We start from the raw sequence: 16,004 nt of genomic DNA, 5'->3' as shown, positions 1-16,004 counted from the left end.
ACCTTATGTTTGTCTTCCTATCTAACTCCTTGGTCTCTGGGCTCGTTTATGTTACGTCCGCTGCCGCCTAGCAGAGCCGGGTCGTAACAAAGGACTACACAGTTCAACAGTTTCTCTTTCAGATTAGACAGAGCTGCATCACATTCATCTGTCCAGTCAGAGGGCCTCAGTTTCAGGGGCGGATCTAGAGAATTTTTCTTAGGGTGGTAAGAGGGTGGCAAAAAAATCAAATGGGGTGGCAAAATCAAGACTTTTTTTTCAAACACATATGCAGGTGGTTAAAATGATTCAAATGCAGTAAGTATACACGTTTTTATAAATATTGTCTATAACTCAATTATTGTCTGTAGCCCACATACTTAAACACTTTAGTTGCATAAAACATGTGAGTTTTGATTTTATGTACTGTATAGCCTGTATAATAAATAAATATGTAGCCCAATAAGTATAAAATCCAGAAAGCTACACAACATGGGGCGGTTCATTTACAATCACAAGTCTAACTTAAGTTTCACACTTTTTTTGTTAGAAAAAAATCAAATTGTTACATGCTTAAATTACACAAAGTGTCAGAAATCTGCACTGTCACGAACACAAATTTAAACCTAAATTTTCATGATTTGTTGGATTAACCCTGTGAGGTCCGAAATACAACCAGCCATTTTTGACTCCTTTTGAGTTTACATTTGTATTTCACACTCAAATTGTTTCAATTAATTTTTTTTCCCTTGCCCGTGTTTGGTATCATTCTTTTCAGCTCAGCCTCACTTGTCTGAATTTAGTTGTTTTTTTACTAACATACTGCATTACTATTACTGATCTGAAATCACACAAAGAACTTAAAATCCTAGTAGTGGTTTTATTTTTACTGTAAAAAAAAAAACACAGACATGTTGAGTAAATTATTTTTATAACTTGAAATGCAAATATAAATTGTACATTTTGAAAACTTATACACACATTTTGTAAACATATACAGCTTTTTTCTATACAGTTTATTTTGGTACAGCCATTTAAAAATATTACTAAAACTAAAATAAGAGAACAATCAGGTGTCCCAATAAGATGCCCCACAAATTATGTGTGCCAGTAAAAAAAAATTGTTTGTCCACCACAAGACAGAGGAGAACAGCACAGGCATCGAGGCAGCATGCCGGGCTCTGAGGATGAGTTTAAATGCTGCACTCAGGACTTTCTCTTCACCTGTGTGGACTTGTTGCTGTTCCTGCTTGATATAGGGGTGGATATATGGGCTGCTGTGTCCCTCTACAAGCAGGAGGCCTATGTGTACTTCAGCCTCCTGCTGCTATTTCTCTTGGGCTCGTCCATGTTGGTTCAGGTGTACAGCTGGCTCTGGTACCGCTACGATGATTTCAAAATGAAGACAAAGATTGAGAAGAAGCCGAGCCAGTGCCAGCTCAAGCTGCTGCATGTTTTCCAGCTGGGGATCTTCTTCGGGTTGTTTCATGATGATATATGTGTGTTCATAGTGCCCCAGGCACTAGGGATGGGTATCAAAAACCGGTTCTTGTTGAGAACCGGTTCCCACTGTTTCAATTCCTTGGAATTGTTTGCCATTTTTGCAAACGATTCCATTATCGATTCCAGTCGCCCCGAATGACGTCACCACGTTGCGGAGCGTCATTTACCTGGCAGGAAACATAGCGGCTCAAACACTAAAAAGTTTGGTCATACTTTACGAGAACGGATGACAACAGGGCAACTTGCAATACTTGCAAAGTAGATATTTCATTTAAGGGAGGAAACACTACGAATATGCAAAAGCATTTGCTCACAAAACACGCGATAACCTTAAATCAATGTCGTGTTTTTAATTCCGCTTCGGACTCGTGAATCTCAACCCAGCAGCAGCGGTAACGTTTGCACGTCCTCTCCCGTTAATGCGGCAGGTAAATAATCAACTAACAGTGCATATTATGTTAGCGCGATCTGCCTTATTACAAAACCTGCCATTACTGTGCGCTGCAGTTAGGTGACCATGATGAGAGGGACAGACAGAGTCTGGCTGGCGCTTGCTGGCAGTTCTCACTGCAGTCTACCGGTAGTGTCTCCTTTCAGGCCGGTGTTGAGCCAAAAAGTGATTGTCTGCCAAAAACTGATTTCCGGTATTTACCAAAAACTGATTGCTCGTATTTAAACTGCTATAAGTAACTTGTTGGGCTATAATATGTGAAATATATGTCAAATGCATTCCTTATGGGTTAGGGGGTTAGGGTTAGGGTAGTTCTGTAAAAATATTTTAAGTGGGGATAAAGGACCGGATTGGTTATAATGTAAGTACAATAACACAGAGTTGTAAAGATACTTGAAAAACGGATAATTTTTTAATTCTCTATATAACCCCTTTGTAAACCCTGTTCACCGAAGTCTATTTACGAACATACGTAAAGATATTACACATAAAAATACACAGAAACATTGGAAATCACTTTTTGGCAGACAATCACTTTTTGGCACAACACCGGGATAGATGAATGTCACCGAGCAGTGACTAAGTTTGTGGTAAAAGGCTTGCAGCTATTTGCCACAGCAGATGCCCTCGATTTTCGGTAAGTGAATGTGTTTAATTGTAGGCAGGGACATTACTGGATATTCTTGTGTATTGCTACAGAATAATTTATGTTATACTTTGTTATTGCTACAGAAGAATATTTATTTTATTATTTTACATTTACAATTTTTTTCCCCAGGGACCCTGTGACACCCCATTGAAGAGCCGTAGGCTGGATCTCTTAAGACAGCGGTCCCCAACCCCCGGGCCTCGGACCGGTACCGGTCCGTGAGTCGTTTGGTACCGGGCCGCGAGAGTTGAGGCTCAGGTGTGAAATGTATGGTTTTCAGGGTTTTTATCGGTTTTCAGCGTTATTTTGTTATCGTTTTTATCATTAACTCGGTTTTCCTGGTCTTTTCACGTGTGTTATGAATAAATCTTCTTTTTTCGGTACCGGTACTAGTTTTATTTTGTTGTATTTATCCGCGACACCTTAAAGGCCGGTCCATGAAAATATTGTCGGGCATAAACCGGTCCGTGGCGCAAAAAAGTTGAGGGACCGCTGTCTTAAGATCTCACTGTTGGGTTTGTAAGGCCATGTTACTCCTAAATTTCTATCTTGTTCAAAGAGAAGATATAAAACAAAGTTCTAAGCTAATCGACCTTACTGTTTAAAAAAAAAAAAATAAGAGAATCGATAAGAGAATCGATAAGAGAATCGATAAAGAATCGAATCGTTAAACAGAATCAAAAATGGAATCGGAATCGTGAAAATCGTATCAATACCCATCCCTACCAGGCACCATCCTTACATTTCCTCATCTTGAAATATTTGATTTATAGGAAATAAAATCAAATGAACTTGTTTATTTAGAAGGTTTCTGTTTGTACACCCATGAGTCATGCATCCATTTTCTTTTCAGTATATAAGCTACTGACATCAATTGCTGACTTACTTGTTTACTGCTTATGTTCTGTGGATCTTTCTTTTCTTTATTATAATTGGGTAAACCCTGTTTTATTCGGACGTTTGTTGCTCCTTTTCTGCTTTGAGATATTTTCAGTTCAGCCTGTCTGGGGGGAGGATTTGATGTAACTGGTTCTTCTGGTTCTCAGGTATGCAGGAATCATGGGGAAGTCTGTGCAAAGCTTATATGGAAAGGACGCTGACGCTGAGAGTGTGGCCAAGTTTCTGAGACAGGATCTCCGCATTTTGCACTTCATTGAGATGTTTTCAGTGAGCACCCCGCAGCTTGCTCTCTAGGATCACTCAGGTGTAGCTTTTCATTGAAAGTAGAATTACGAATAAAACCACATTCAAAGTTTTCTCATCTATTTATAACTTGAATTCCAAAAGGGTTGGGACGCTGTATAAATTGTAAATAAAAACAAATTCCAATGATCTGCAAATTAATAAACACACTGCCCCATTCTTGCCTGATGTAGGATTCTAGCTGATCAGCAGTTCTGAGTCGTATTTTTTGTTTCATGATGCTTCAAATGTTTTCAGTTGGTGAGAGATTGTGATTGCAGGCAGACCAGGTCACCCAGACTCTATCGTGAAGCCTTTATAATACACGGAGTATGCAGTTCAGCCTTGTCTTGCTGTGTTGTTCAGTTTGTTTCTAAGGCTCTCTCTACATAAAGGTCTGTATGGGAGCATGTGTTGTTCTAAAAACTTTCAGCATTGATGGTGCCTTTCCAGATCTGCAAACTGCCAATTCAACAGGTGGTTCAATAGGCAGCCACCATTTGGTGAGAGATGAGATGATGCCTTTATTTGTCAGTTGCAGTTGCCCACAACCGAGATGACAGACCTTGCCGACCGTACATGCAATACACAAATATCACCTTGAGGAGACAGGTCAGGCTGGGTAGCAAAAGGAAAAACAGTGAACTGTGTAACACAAAAGGGTAATCCAGGAGAAAAAGAATGCCTTGAAAAAAATGAGTATGTTGCATGTAATTCAATAGTGCACATTGGTTGCACACAATTGTTTACTTTGGCAGAAACTTAAACAACTTAATTAAATCAACACAACTTATTCATATTCAATAAGCCTGCTCATTTTGTGTTGATAAAACATGATGAAACATGTTTAGATGAAGTAAGTTGAGCCTTGTGATCTGGAACTATTCAATAACTTTTACCCCAATACTACTTGGTCACTTCATATCACATAATGTTCAACAAAGTTCAGAGTCCGGTTTACATAAAAATTAAATGGACTTACACAACTATCCAATCCTTATCCGGGTTCGGGGGGGGGGGCTGGGGCATAACCCCAAAGTGATAGGTTAAGAGGCAGGGTACACCCTGGACAGCTCACCAGTCTATCGCATAGAGACAAACAAACATTTACACTCACATTCAGGAGCAATTTGGAATCACCAATTAACCTAACTGTAATTGTGTTTTTTAAGTGTGGGAGGAAACCAGAACACCCAGTGGATTGTGGATTTGAACCACAAAGCGATGGCATACACGTGGTGTGTGTGTAGCTGTCTGCCTCTTATAACTCCAGTGGTTTTCCTGCAGTTTTTGAAAACTTGTGTGATCTTGTTAATTTCACGAGTCCAGAAACTAACCACTCTTACTAGATTGTAACAGGTCATCTCACCAGGAACAAATTAAGTTGCTGAATTTCATGCAGATCCTACATGATTTAATTACTTTCACCATAGAAACATGAAATTATTTTCTTCAAATTACAAGTTAGACTTTTTTAATGTAACAATCACCCAATTTACTTTTTTCGGTATACCAAAAAAAAAATAGAGTCGGCTGCTCGACTTGACTGAGATGGATGCCTTCCTCAAACCACGATCCAAAGCGTGAACTGAAATCCTGTGCAGAGTTGCGGGAGTTAACATATTAGCTATATCATTGACTTACTTCACTCGAACATGATATGAACAATTTAATCTAGCCTCTCTGCATATCATGTCGTTTCTACACTATATGGTTACACTTAACTTTAAAGCATGAGTCACTTGTGTTAAATACATGCAAGCTGCTTATGTAAATCCAAGAGCTGGCCAATCCCTTTTTTTCAGTGTAGATGATGAGGAACACATCATCTACACTGTTCACTTACTCGTCCAGCCTTCTTTTGCCTCCATGAGACGTGTTGCTGCCATCAAATTCAAAATTGCTTCAATTTTTGTGTGAAATCTTGTCATCAAATTTTGGAAAGTGAAATTGCAGCAGACAATTAAAAGCATCTTTGCTGGAGCTCACACTGAGATGTGAATAGAAGAGAAATAAATATACTAACCTGCTATAATTGGTTGATGTGAAAATGTTAAGTGCCAAATGATCGCTGTTTCTGTGAAAACAATCATCATACAGTCGAAATAATAAAATACTGAATGACAAAAAATGTTTGAAAATATTTGGGGTTGCTTTTTGAACTCGTAAATTACTTGGATCTTCTAACAAAGAATCAGCGTTTGTTCTGACTCTGCCCCTCGCTCTCTGGCCTCATTTGGTATTTTAACTGGTTTAGTGTGGCCAAGGGGATGAGGATCAGGTCCGTGCTCTATCACGCGTATATCCTTATTGATATTTGCATCCTCTGTGGTTTGTGGTGCTGGAAGATGAGCACAGATCCTCCTGATTTTGTGACACACCCTTTAACCACGGCTGCCTGTGTTGTTGCAGTTTACGTCCTTGGTCTGTTATTTAAAGTTATTTATTATACGTTCTTCCATCCAAACCTTGATAAAGATAAGCTGAAAGGGGCCACCATCACAGAGGAGCAACCTGAAGATGAAGAGCGATCTCATTCAGTTCCTACACGTCCCCTTAAGGCCACTGACAATAAAAGAATGAGGAAGCTGGCCGAGAACTTCTTCTGCTGACCTGCATCATTTGACATCCACAGGATGTGGAGATTAGAAAGAGACTGAGTCATGTAGGTCACAAGGCTGTGTAGGACTGAGGACTCTGACCTGCTGCTTGATTAACCACAAATACAATATCTTATTATGTTACTCAGGTTTATCTGGGGATAAATTTACAGAAAACACTTTTCTCTGTATTAACTTGTGCTTTCCTCTAATGAAGCATTTAAAATGCCTCACTTGTTACATGCTTGTATGAAATAGTGATGGGTTGACAAAGAGATGAGTTTGCTAATACTAATGAATGGGTCTGCCTCCCTAAAATATAAAATATATTAAACCAGTATAAAAATCATGTTTACAAAAAATTTTAAATGGTCATTTTAAAGCTAGAACCTTGAATGGCCTTTCAACCTTTGTGTGTGTGCTTTTTAAATTCCCATTTCTATACCATTGTGTGAGCATCTTTTTCTTATGCAATAGTGGTGATGTAGGAGGTGTGAAATAGGTATAAAGGTATTAACAAGGTATCGACAACGAAGCAGCAAAAATACAGAAAGCAAAAAAAAAAAAATAGAAACATAGAAAGATTAATAAAACCATTTTGGTTGTAGGTGTTAACATGTAATTTAACACATATTAACTATGTAACCTTATACTGTATTTGAGGGTTGAAGTTGTCTGTGTGTGAATGTGCACACGTGCATGTGTGTGCAAATGCATAAATATACAGAGAACTCAGAAAATCTCAGATCTTTCTGCTGCTTAGTGTGGAAAAAGTAAGGAAACAACTAATTAAGTAAACATGATCAGCTCATACTATATCATCCTTATGCTGGTCTCGTGTTCGTTTTCCCTTTTAATTCTCTCATTTCCCTTAATTTTCCTCCTTTTTGTGGTCAGTCTGTTTACATTATATATTAATGTGTCAGTACTGTGTTCCTGTAAAAGAAGCAAAATGTGCACAGGTTTTAGTCTGTGGATGTTTGGGATCAGGGCAGAAGTTTCAAAGGGTCAAGATGAGAAGGTCACAGAGGAATCACCGACCTTCCAGTGAGCTGCCTAAAGCATATTTAAGGGTCCAGCCTGTGCTGTGCAGGCTGCTCCTGAGATTTGTACACAGTTTAACTGCTTATTCACATTTCACAATGTGATGTAACAAAGCAAGTACTTTGACATTTTTACTGGAACCATATTTGAGTATTTTCCAGCCGGCCATTTGTACTGTTGCAGCTGTATGATGAGCCAGAGCTGTGCAAGCTCAAACGGATTTTGAACACATTGTGTTAAGGTTAAACAGTGAGTTTAAAGCACATCTCTCTGATCCTGTGAGACACTCACAGAGGGAGTTTTTTTTAGTTAACTGTTTCAGTTAATGCAGCTCCAATATGAATTACCAGTGACAGCCACTAAAAAACCCCAGTAACACAAACTTACAGCAAGCACATGATAAATTCATTGTAGTCTGTAAAAGCCTTGTATTAGCACAACCACTGCTACCAATTTCACACTTAAATTGCTGAGTACTACGCCATCTAGTGGAAGTAGTCGCCAATTTATGGTACAGGTACAGCCTGAGAGAATGCCTGAGTTTGTGAGCCTGAGCTCAGGCCTAATGCACTGACTGAACTTATTTACAAACAACTCTCCTCACACATTTGCTGATCCGCCATGACAGAAGTGTAGCAAAGTTACACATGAAAACAAAGTAACTGAAACTTATTTTCCAAATTTACAAATCTGATCACACAAACAGCCAGTTGACTTAGTTTAGCAGAGAGCTGTCAAGTTTGTTTCATCTGTGGCTGCTCAATATCAGTGCGATTTATGAAATATAAGGTTAACAGATTTTGACAATTAGATGGACTATTCTGCATTCAATGTTGTACACAATGAAAAAAATCAAGCAATTCAAATGAGATGAAGCATAAACTATTTTATTAGTTAAGACATAGAAAACAAAAAGTTGTTCAAACTGTTGACAGCTGTCTTTTTTCACTTGACTAAACACGCTAAACATTTGCAAATGCAAACAGAAAAAGAGCTGAGATGAAATGAAAGTCGAGTTAAACAAAATTCAGTGTGGATATAACAGGTTTAGATGAAATTAGCATAAGACAGTCAAACAGATCTCAAATCATATATCTGTGAGAGTAAATTTAATCTAAAATCAAACTGATTATTACACCACTCAATTACAAAAGATGATGTTTTTGTTGTGGTTTCAGATGCAATGTTTGAAATTAATGATCAAAGAGTGTTAACACTTGTTTGAGGAGCAGTTTTTAGATTTAGTTTCCTTACATTTTTTGACTATTTGATAAATAAAAAATCTTTGTTATAAACAGGTGAATGATATGCTAATTAACAAAATTAGGTAAAAATGTATTTATCTGGAAAACACTCTGAAAGCCTAGATGGACACAACATTGAGAATGTGACTTTTGTTTTTCACTTGCTATTTTTTTGTGAATTAACTTATAGTCACTCATAACATCATCTTCATGTTAATAATTTATAGAATTTCCTTTTTGTCACTCAGACAAAATCAGACTGTCACAGTTATTAGATGAAAACAATAACATAATTTTCAGCCGATTTGCAGTTTCTTTGGCTCATTAGAACATTTCATCCAGACTTTTAATGGCTTCTTCTTTAGATATATCTTTCCATATATCTGGAATATATACATTCCAGATATATGGAATATAATACACTGCCCTGGAACATGAACCCATAGTGATTTTCCAGTTTCGTTTGAAATTGACAAACAAACCATTTCCAATATGCCAGTTTAGTCCCATCAGGAGTGATTCTCCAGGTATCATACGGTGGACCAGCAGTTTTGTACTGTTTGTAGGGAATGTATTTCTCTGAGCTAGGGTGAAGACCTTCTTCACTTGTAACAATTGTTGTTCAGAAACTGATGCTGAGGACTTTAGTTTGTACATAGTGAGATCCTATTATCCCATCAGGTCGATGAAAAGGAGTGCTGTGGTCATCAGGACTGTGATCTTTCATGGTGTTGATACAAACAGCTGCACAGAATGGACACTTTACCCAGCAGCAGTTACAAAGCTGATCTATGAGGATTTCTTCAGGCCTCTGCCTGGATTCATTCAGCTTATCCAGGGAGAGTCTGCTCATCTGCTTAATGATGGATGTAAATCCTTTTTCTATCTCTTCCTTGAGAAAGTGAAAATTGTTTATGTCACTGAAGTTTTCAGAACAAATGTCAAATGTCAGCTCATCCTTTAGGACATTACAAAATTCATTCAGCCACATATCTGTGTCTCCTCTCTGATTTTGGACCTTTTGTGTTGCAGTAAATAAAGCCTGACTCACAGTTGTTTCGATGTCATCAACATTTTTCTTGAGTATATTCACAGCTTCATCTTTGTGACTCATGTAGATGTATTGCTGCACTTCTGCTTTAATGAAAGCTTCTGTTTGTCTCCTTGGATTATTGATGTATGTGATGAAATCATCAAAGTTTTCTTTCTTAGCGAGTGACCTCAACAAATATTTGTCCAAATTCAGTCTGTTCCCATTGAATGCTGGGAAATTACACCTCATCCTTCCAGCGAGATCAATGGCAGTCTTGTTACAGACAGCCTCAAGAGTGGAAACTTTCAACTTTTCACAGATCAGCTCTCCAAGCACAACAGCAGATGAGTTTCCTTCACAAAAGCTTCTAAAAACTGTGTAATAGTGTGTTTTCTTGCTTTCTAAATAAGTGATTGGATCATTGCTCATTTTAAATTTCTTGTGTGACTGTAGAAGCCAACTCTCCGCCCTGTAGAACACATACATTAAGAGATCAACTGTAAACTCCTTGTTTAAAGTGTAATTCTTCTCTGACAGAAATTCCCACAAATCTATTGTTACATGATTGGCCACTTCACGCAAATAAGCTGAGGAATAACCTCTTGTAACAACAGGGTTGCTTTTAATTGCATCAAGTGAATTTTTATGAGCTTGGTCAATAAACGATCTGATCTCTTGTTCTTCATAGGAGAAAAGGCCAAATGAAACATGTTTGTGGTAGGCCATTCTACTCATTGACATCTGTCCACGTATCATTATATAATCTGAATAATCACCAAAGTGTGATATTTTCTTGTATCTGCCACTTCTTTTACATTCATCTATGAGAGTTGGCTCAAAACCAAGTTCTTGAAGGATCGTTAACTGATCTATTTCCAAGTTGATGTCTTCAACAGGTTTTATATCTGCTGTTAATTCAGTAACCCAGCTGCTCCAAACAGAGTTGAACTGTCGTTGAAGCTCTTCTTCATCTTTGGCCTTATCCTTCAGTTTATGAGAGAGCTCTTTGATCTTTTGTAGCAACTTGTTCTCAAACTCTGATTTCCTATCATGAGTCATTTTATGAGCTTTTCTGTGGTGGATAACTCCATCCAGTTTTACTTTCACTCTGTTCACCTCTTCTTTATAAAGCTCATTGATTTTATTTTCATGTTCTTGCCACTGAGAAAAGATCACTTTCTCTTTGTGCTTCAAGTACATTTTCATTTCTTTTTTGACTTCTTCATATATTTTGCTTGTTTCTTTAAAAAGATAAAACTCATCAACCTCATCAAGTTTTCCATTTTCAATTCTGTTATGGAGTTGGTTTTCAATGGTCAACATGTTGCTTCTCAGGGTCCAGGTCCAGTTCCCATACTGGGCCATCAAATTTTCGTACACTGCAATTTCAAGTGTGTTTTTAAAACTGAAAACAAAACTTTTAGTCAGAAGTGCAGTCCACAGGTCTTTAATGTTTGTTTTAAACTGTGAGAGAGTGATCCCAGCAGACTTTGAAGCTTTAGAGAGGATGGTGTTCTTCACTTCCTGGATGCTCTCACTGTAACCTGGATTTGGAGGAGCCATGGGTGGACTGCCCTCCCACAGCTGGGCACAGTATTTCACATCTGTTTGAACATCAAATTCAATGACATCACTGAAGCACTCTGCATCACAAACTTCCTCTTCAGCTGCTAGTTTGGCCATCTGGTCCAGTTTTTCCTGCAAGCGTCTCTTTCTATCCATGTTTTTCTCTGCTGCTGCAACATCTGTGACATTCTGGTGAACAAACACACAACTGGGAGAAAGTTTAACTCCCTTCATCCTCATGAAAGCCTGAACAACAATCTGCAGAATGTCCTGCATCTCAGACAGATTCTCTCCAAAGATGTTGATCAGTGTCAGGTTTCCCAGACCAACAACAAATGTTGCCAGTTCATTGTCATGATGAAGATTGTTACCTTCTAACTCAAGGGCACACAGTCCTTCAGTGTCCACCACTAGAACATAGTCAAACTTCAAGTCTTTCTTCATCTCCTCTGATACTTTGAGCAGCTGCATGAAGGCACCTTTGGTGCACCTGCCAGCACTCACTGCAAACTGCAGCCCAAACATGGTGTTCAGCATTGTTGATTTTCCACTGCTTTGTAGGCCCAAAACTGACAACACAAAAACTCTCTGGTCCCCCAGTTTCCTGATGACTTCTTCTAAAAGACTGGAGATCCATGTTAAAGGCACATGACCTGCATCACCATCCATCAGCTCCATCGGGTGTCCTGATATCATCAGCTGTGCAGCCAGCTCAGGGTATTTAGACCAGTCAGAGTGTCTGCTCTCTCTTTGTGTTGTTTTATGGGCTTCATAGATCTGTCCCATTTCTCTGAAGATGTGCTCCAAACCAAAAGTTAAAGACTGATGTTTCTTTGATATGTTTTCAAGTTCAGTTTGTGTTTTTAATAACAGATCTGATCTGTACCATTTGTTCTTCAAAGCCAAGACCTCAGACCACTTTTCATCATAACTTTTCAGAATTGAAGAAAGATCATCTGTGGAGAGGGCATCTATGAAGATCTGAGTCCATTTTAGGAAATACTCTCTGTCTGTTCCTGGCAATGATGACAGACCTTCAATGAACAACTCCATCAGTTTACTGCAGGAAGCAGCACATTGTTTCTGACGTATGTTCATCAGTTCTTCTTCCTTGTCACTTTTCTCCTTTTCAATGTTTCCGCTGAGTTTAAACAGTTCTCTGTGTATTTTGCTCCACTGATGCCACAGTTGGCCTTGGCAAGGGAGAAATTTATCTTTGATCTTTGAGACATCCATGTTATCCTTTTTTAGCAGATAGTTTATTTTCATAGCAGCAGATTTCCCTCTTTGACAGGCTGGGTCAGCTTCATCCACTCTGATTCCAGAGAGCTCAGCCATGGTTTCAAGCTGGAAGGATGGTTTCAAGATGGGACCATCAAGAGAAGACAAAACCTCTCTAATGATCATTTTCAGCTGTTCAGATACATCTGAGTGACTTTTGTCTTTGAGGCCCATTATATACTTTCCCTTTTTTGTCTTAACAGGATCACGATTCTCATTAACTGTGAGACAAATGAGAGGCTTATGAGATTTAAAAAGAGATGATAAAAGGGATCTTTCTTCATTGCGTTGAAGAGATGCCACAAGAAAAATATTGATGGAGGATTTTTCAATCAGTATGTCACGCTGTTTTTCAGTCAACAGAGCATCACCATGGAGATTACAAAAGGCAATGCAGTTACTGAAGGCATCACTGTGTTTTCCAGCAGGGCAGTACCAGGCAATCTCTGCCACACCATCCATCAAATAGCGAGACTTGGTGCTTCCTGGGCAGTTTCTGTGGAAGAAGGTGTCGTGATGGTTGTTGATCAAAGTGTTCATCAGCTGAGATTTAGACACTGACAAAGAACCCAGACGGAAAAATGAAACCAAGGTTGTTTCAGCTTTGTAGACTGGAACACTCTTCATGGTGATGATCGTTGAGTCATCTTTGATTTCATTTTCCCTCCAGGTTTTTGTTATTTCTCTGAAAGTCCACAGAGGACACTGAATCTCCATTGTAACTGGGTCAGGAACAAGCAAAGGTAAGGCATACTGACACTGAGAGAGCTTTGTAATCATCATCTGTTTTAGGAAGCTGTCTGAGCAGTGAAATACTGCCATCTGAACGTCCATTGGATGCACAGAAACCTTGTCAGAAACCTTGTCAGTTTCGACGGACATAAGTCCGTCGAAACTGCTGCTCACAAAAACATCCCAGTCACTGGAGGAGGCTTTGAACGACTCCTTGATCTGACAGCTTGATCTTACAGAAATATATCTGGCCCTGTAGTCCAACATTATCAGCCTATGGAGAAAAGTGTGAGCTAGATCTTTCTCAGATTCTACATGGTGCTGTTTCACAGGTGGACCTATTTGAAGAAAATCTGCTGGTGACAACTTTTGTTGAATTTTGCCTTGAAGATGAAGTCTTTCAAGCAATGTCTCAGTTTCTATTTGACATGACTTGTTCTGGTTGTCTTCTTCCTTCGCTGGCTGTAATAAATAAGCAAATAAAAACACAGCATACGTTCAGAAATTACAATGTCAAAGAATGAGACTATTCTTAAATATTCTTTAAGCTCTTGTGACAAATATTTGGCCTCTCCCACCTTCTCTTTTTTTCCACTCATGTTCTCATCTGAGATGCCTGCAACATAAAAATGAACCAGAAAGTTACATCTACATGGCTGGATTAAATCAATAGTATGATAAAATTAAAATCATCAATGCATCAAATCGAAACTGAACTATTGTTTAAATAGTAACTGCTGCTGTTCCATAGGTGTAAATGCCCACATCCTTCTGAAATTATATTGAGTGCTTATTACTTTTGCTGCCGTGTGACACTGCAGGCATGTATAAAAGTCAAAGATTGAATGTAACAGCCTGCTCTGTGGAAGAAACTGGGCATCAATAGGCTATTTAGGTTTCTGCAAAACATCTGGTCACTTTCTGCAATGCCTGAACCTTTACTGTGAAATTCAGATGTTAATCTATGACCATTATTGTTTGTTTATGTCAAATCAATAGCGGTATTTTCACAAATATGTCAGTATTTTTGTGATATAATATAAGAGCAGCTTAAGATGTGAAAACAGATGTGAAAGTAAATTTTTAGATTTTTTGGAGAGCTGTATGTGTGCACAGCTAACTACAGATAATGGTCAAGCCAACCTGTCCAAGTTAAAACCAAGCTTCAGGATTTACTGGGATTTTCCATCCAACACAGCCATCTCTAGGGTTTAGACAGAGTGGTTACCGGATAGAAAATGCTAAGTGAATAGCAGTTCTGTCTGAGAAAATGCTTTGTTAATGCTAGAAGACAGACAAGAATGACTAGACTGCATCAAGCTCATAGGAAAGCAACAGTAAATAAAATAACCACTTGTTCCAATAAATGTATGCAAAAAAGCATCTGTGCGTGCACAATATAGGCTTACTACAACTGGCCAATAGAAGAAAATTATTGATTGGTCTGACGAGTCTCAATTTGTGCTGTGACATTTGTTTGGTAGGGTCAGGATGATGATGACGAAGACGACGATGACGAAGCCTTTATTTGTCACTTGCACTTGCCTGCAGCGAAATTGGACCTCTTCCAACCATACATACATTACACAAACATCACATTGGGGAGACAGGTCAGAACAGGTAGGGTAAAGAAAAAAAATTAAATGTACAACACAAAAGGGTAGCGGAGGAGAAAAAAGACAACTCTACTCAGACTGAGCTCCTGATAGGAGATCAGTATGAGAACAGAAAACAAAAACTCCTCAGCACAAAAGCACATGAATCTTCACACCATAACATCATGAAAACACATGACAAGCAACAGGGTGAGTAGGGTTAGAGTAAACCAATGCAGACAGCAGCATCAGGTCACGGCATCTCTGCTCGGGTCCAGCTAACCTGCCGTCTGTATCGGATGGGGGCAAGCTTTGGAGGCATTTGGAATGGGGGAGGGGAGCAAGTGTGCATCTGTGTCAGTGTACATGCGCGCGTGTGTGTGTGTATGTGTGTGTGTGTGTGTGTGTGTGTATGTGTATCCTGTGTTCAGCTTGAGAGAGAGAGTGTCCTTTCACCTGGTTAAGCAAAAGTCAACAATCCTTCAGCCAACAAAGCTGTCCTTGAAGGATAGGGTCAGAGAGACAAAACATAGTCCTGTTATCAGGGACAAGAATTTGTTGTTCCAGAGCCACATGAGTGAGAGAGATGATTGTTTGGGTTAATGTGAACAACTGCACCAATTTCGCAGTTGTTCATTATGTCCATCACTGGTTACCAGGTCTATCTATTTCCCGTTGCAAAGCGGTGAGCTTCTCCAAGATCTTCCCATGTGGCGTTCAGTAAACTTAGTCTGAGTACTCACAGCTTGCCCATCGTCAATCATGTCGGCCAGCATACTGGGGGGTTTGAACTAGGGCTGCCACAATCAATTATTTTGATAGTCGACTAGTCACCAATTATTTTTGCGATTAGTCGACTAATCAGATCATCATCCATTGGACGTAAAACATACAGCTTATTGCACCAGCAGCGTCTGCTCTTATATAACTATCATTAGCTTACAGCTTTAAGTGTTTAAGCTATGTGCTAACTAAAAATAAAGACAAGATGATAGTTTATTACATTTTAATGAAATTTGCAGATTGTTTCGGTGGAATTCAATAAACTCAGCTGTCTGCACCTTGCTATCTAAAATATAACAAGACACTGGAGTATATTCTCGAGCCTCTCACAATTCTGATAATCAGTTGTCTGCTTGACGTTT

At 38.9% G+C, this 16,004-nt stretch overlaps 2 protein-coding genes across 2 annotated transcripts; one reads left to right on the top strand and one right to left on the bottom strand.

Annotated features, from left to right (window-relative positions):
- The first annotated feature begins 1,150 nt into the window (after positions 1–1,150).
- LOC102306372 (XK-related protein 8-like) lies at positions 1,151–7,092 on the top strand. The gene is made up of 3 exons (XM_042224772.1): positions 1,151–1,458; positions 3,629–3,749; positions 5,990–7,092. The coding sequence occupies exons 1-3, from the start codon at positions 1,151–1,153 to the stop codon at positions 6,374–6,376; spliced, it is 816 nt and encodes a 271-aa protein (XP_042080706.1). The 3' UTR covers positions 6,377–7,092.
- Positions 7,093–8,227: 1,135 nt separating this feature from the next.
- LOC102306676 (interferon-induced very large GTPase 1-like) lies at positions 8,228–15,623 on the bottom strand. Its single transcript, XM_042224771.1, has 3 exons — positions 15,603–15,623; positions 12,934–13,075; positions 8,228–12,753 (listed from the first exon to the last, which is right to left on the bottom strand). The coding sequence occupies exons 1-3, from the start codon at positions 15,621–15,623 to the stop codon at positions 9,275–9,277; spliced, it is 3,642 nt and encodes a 1,213-aa protein (XP_042080705.1). The 3' UTR covers positions 8,228–9,274.
- Positions 15,624–16,004: the final 381 nt, after the last annotated feature.

The sequence above is a fragment of the Haplochromis burtoni genome, unplaced genomic scaffold (assembly GCF_018398535.1).
Source record: "Haplochromis burtoni strain Fernald_Lab_line unplaced genomic scaffold, NCSU_Asbu1 Contig_149, whole genome shotgun sequence".
In the NCBI taxonomy this organism is placed as follows: domain Eukaryota; kingdom Metazoa; phylum Chordata; class Actinopteri; order Cichliformes; family Cichlidae; genus Haplochromis; species Haplochromis burtoni.
This window is presented reverse-complemented; position numbering and strand designations above follow the sequence as displayed.

What these genes read in the sequence shown, in the direction of transcription:
- LOC102306372 (XM_042224772.1), top strand. Translation starts at nt 1,151, where the DNA reads ATGCCGGGCTCTGAGGATGAGTTTAAATGCTGCACTCAGGACTTTCTC. An exon ending in CAGCTGGGGATCTTCTTCGG is followed by an intron (nt 1,459 to 3,628) that starts GTTGTTTCATGA and finishes TCTGGTTCTCAG; the next exon opens with GTATGCAGGAATCATGGGGA. An exon ending in ACTTCATTGAGATGTTTTCA is followed by an intron (nt 3,750 to 5,989) that starts GTGAGCACCCCG and finishes TGCCCCTCGCTC; the next exon opens with TCTGGCCTCATTTGGTATTT.
- LOC102306676 (XM_042224771.1), bottom strand. Translation starts at nt 15,623, where the DNA reads ATGATTGACGATGGGCAAGCT. An exon ending in TGATTGACGATGGGCAAGCT is followed by an intron (nt 13,076 to 15,602) that starts GTGAGTACTCAG and finishes TCTAAATCTCAG; the next exon opens with CTGATGAACACTTTGATCAA. An exon ending in AAAACACAGTGATGCCTTCA is followed by an intron (nt 12,754 to 12,933) that starts GTAACTGCATTG and finishes TTTGTCTCACAG; the next exon opens with TTAATGAGAATCGTGATCCT.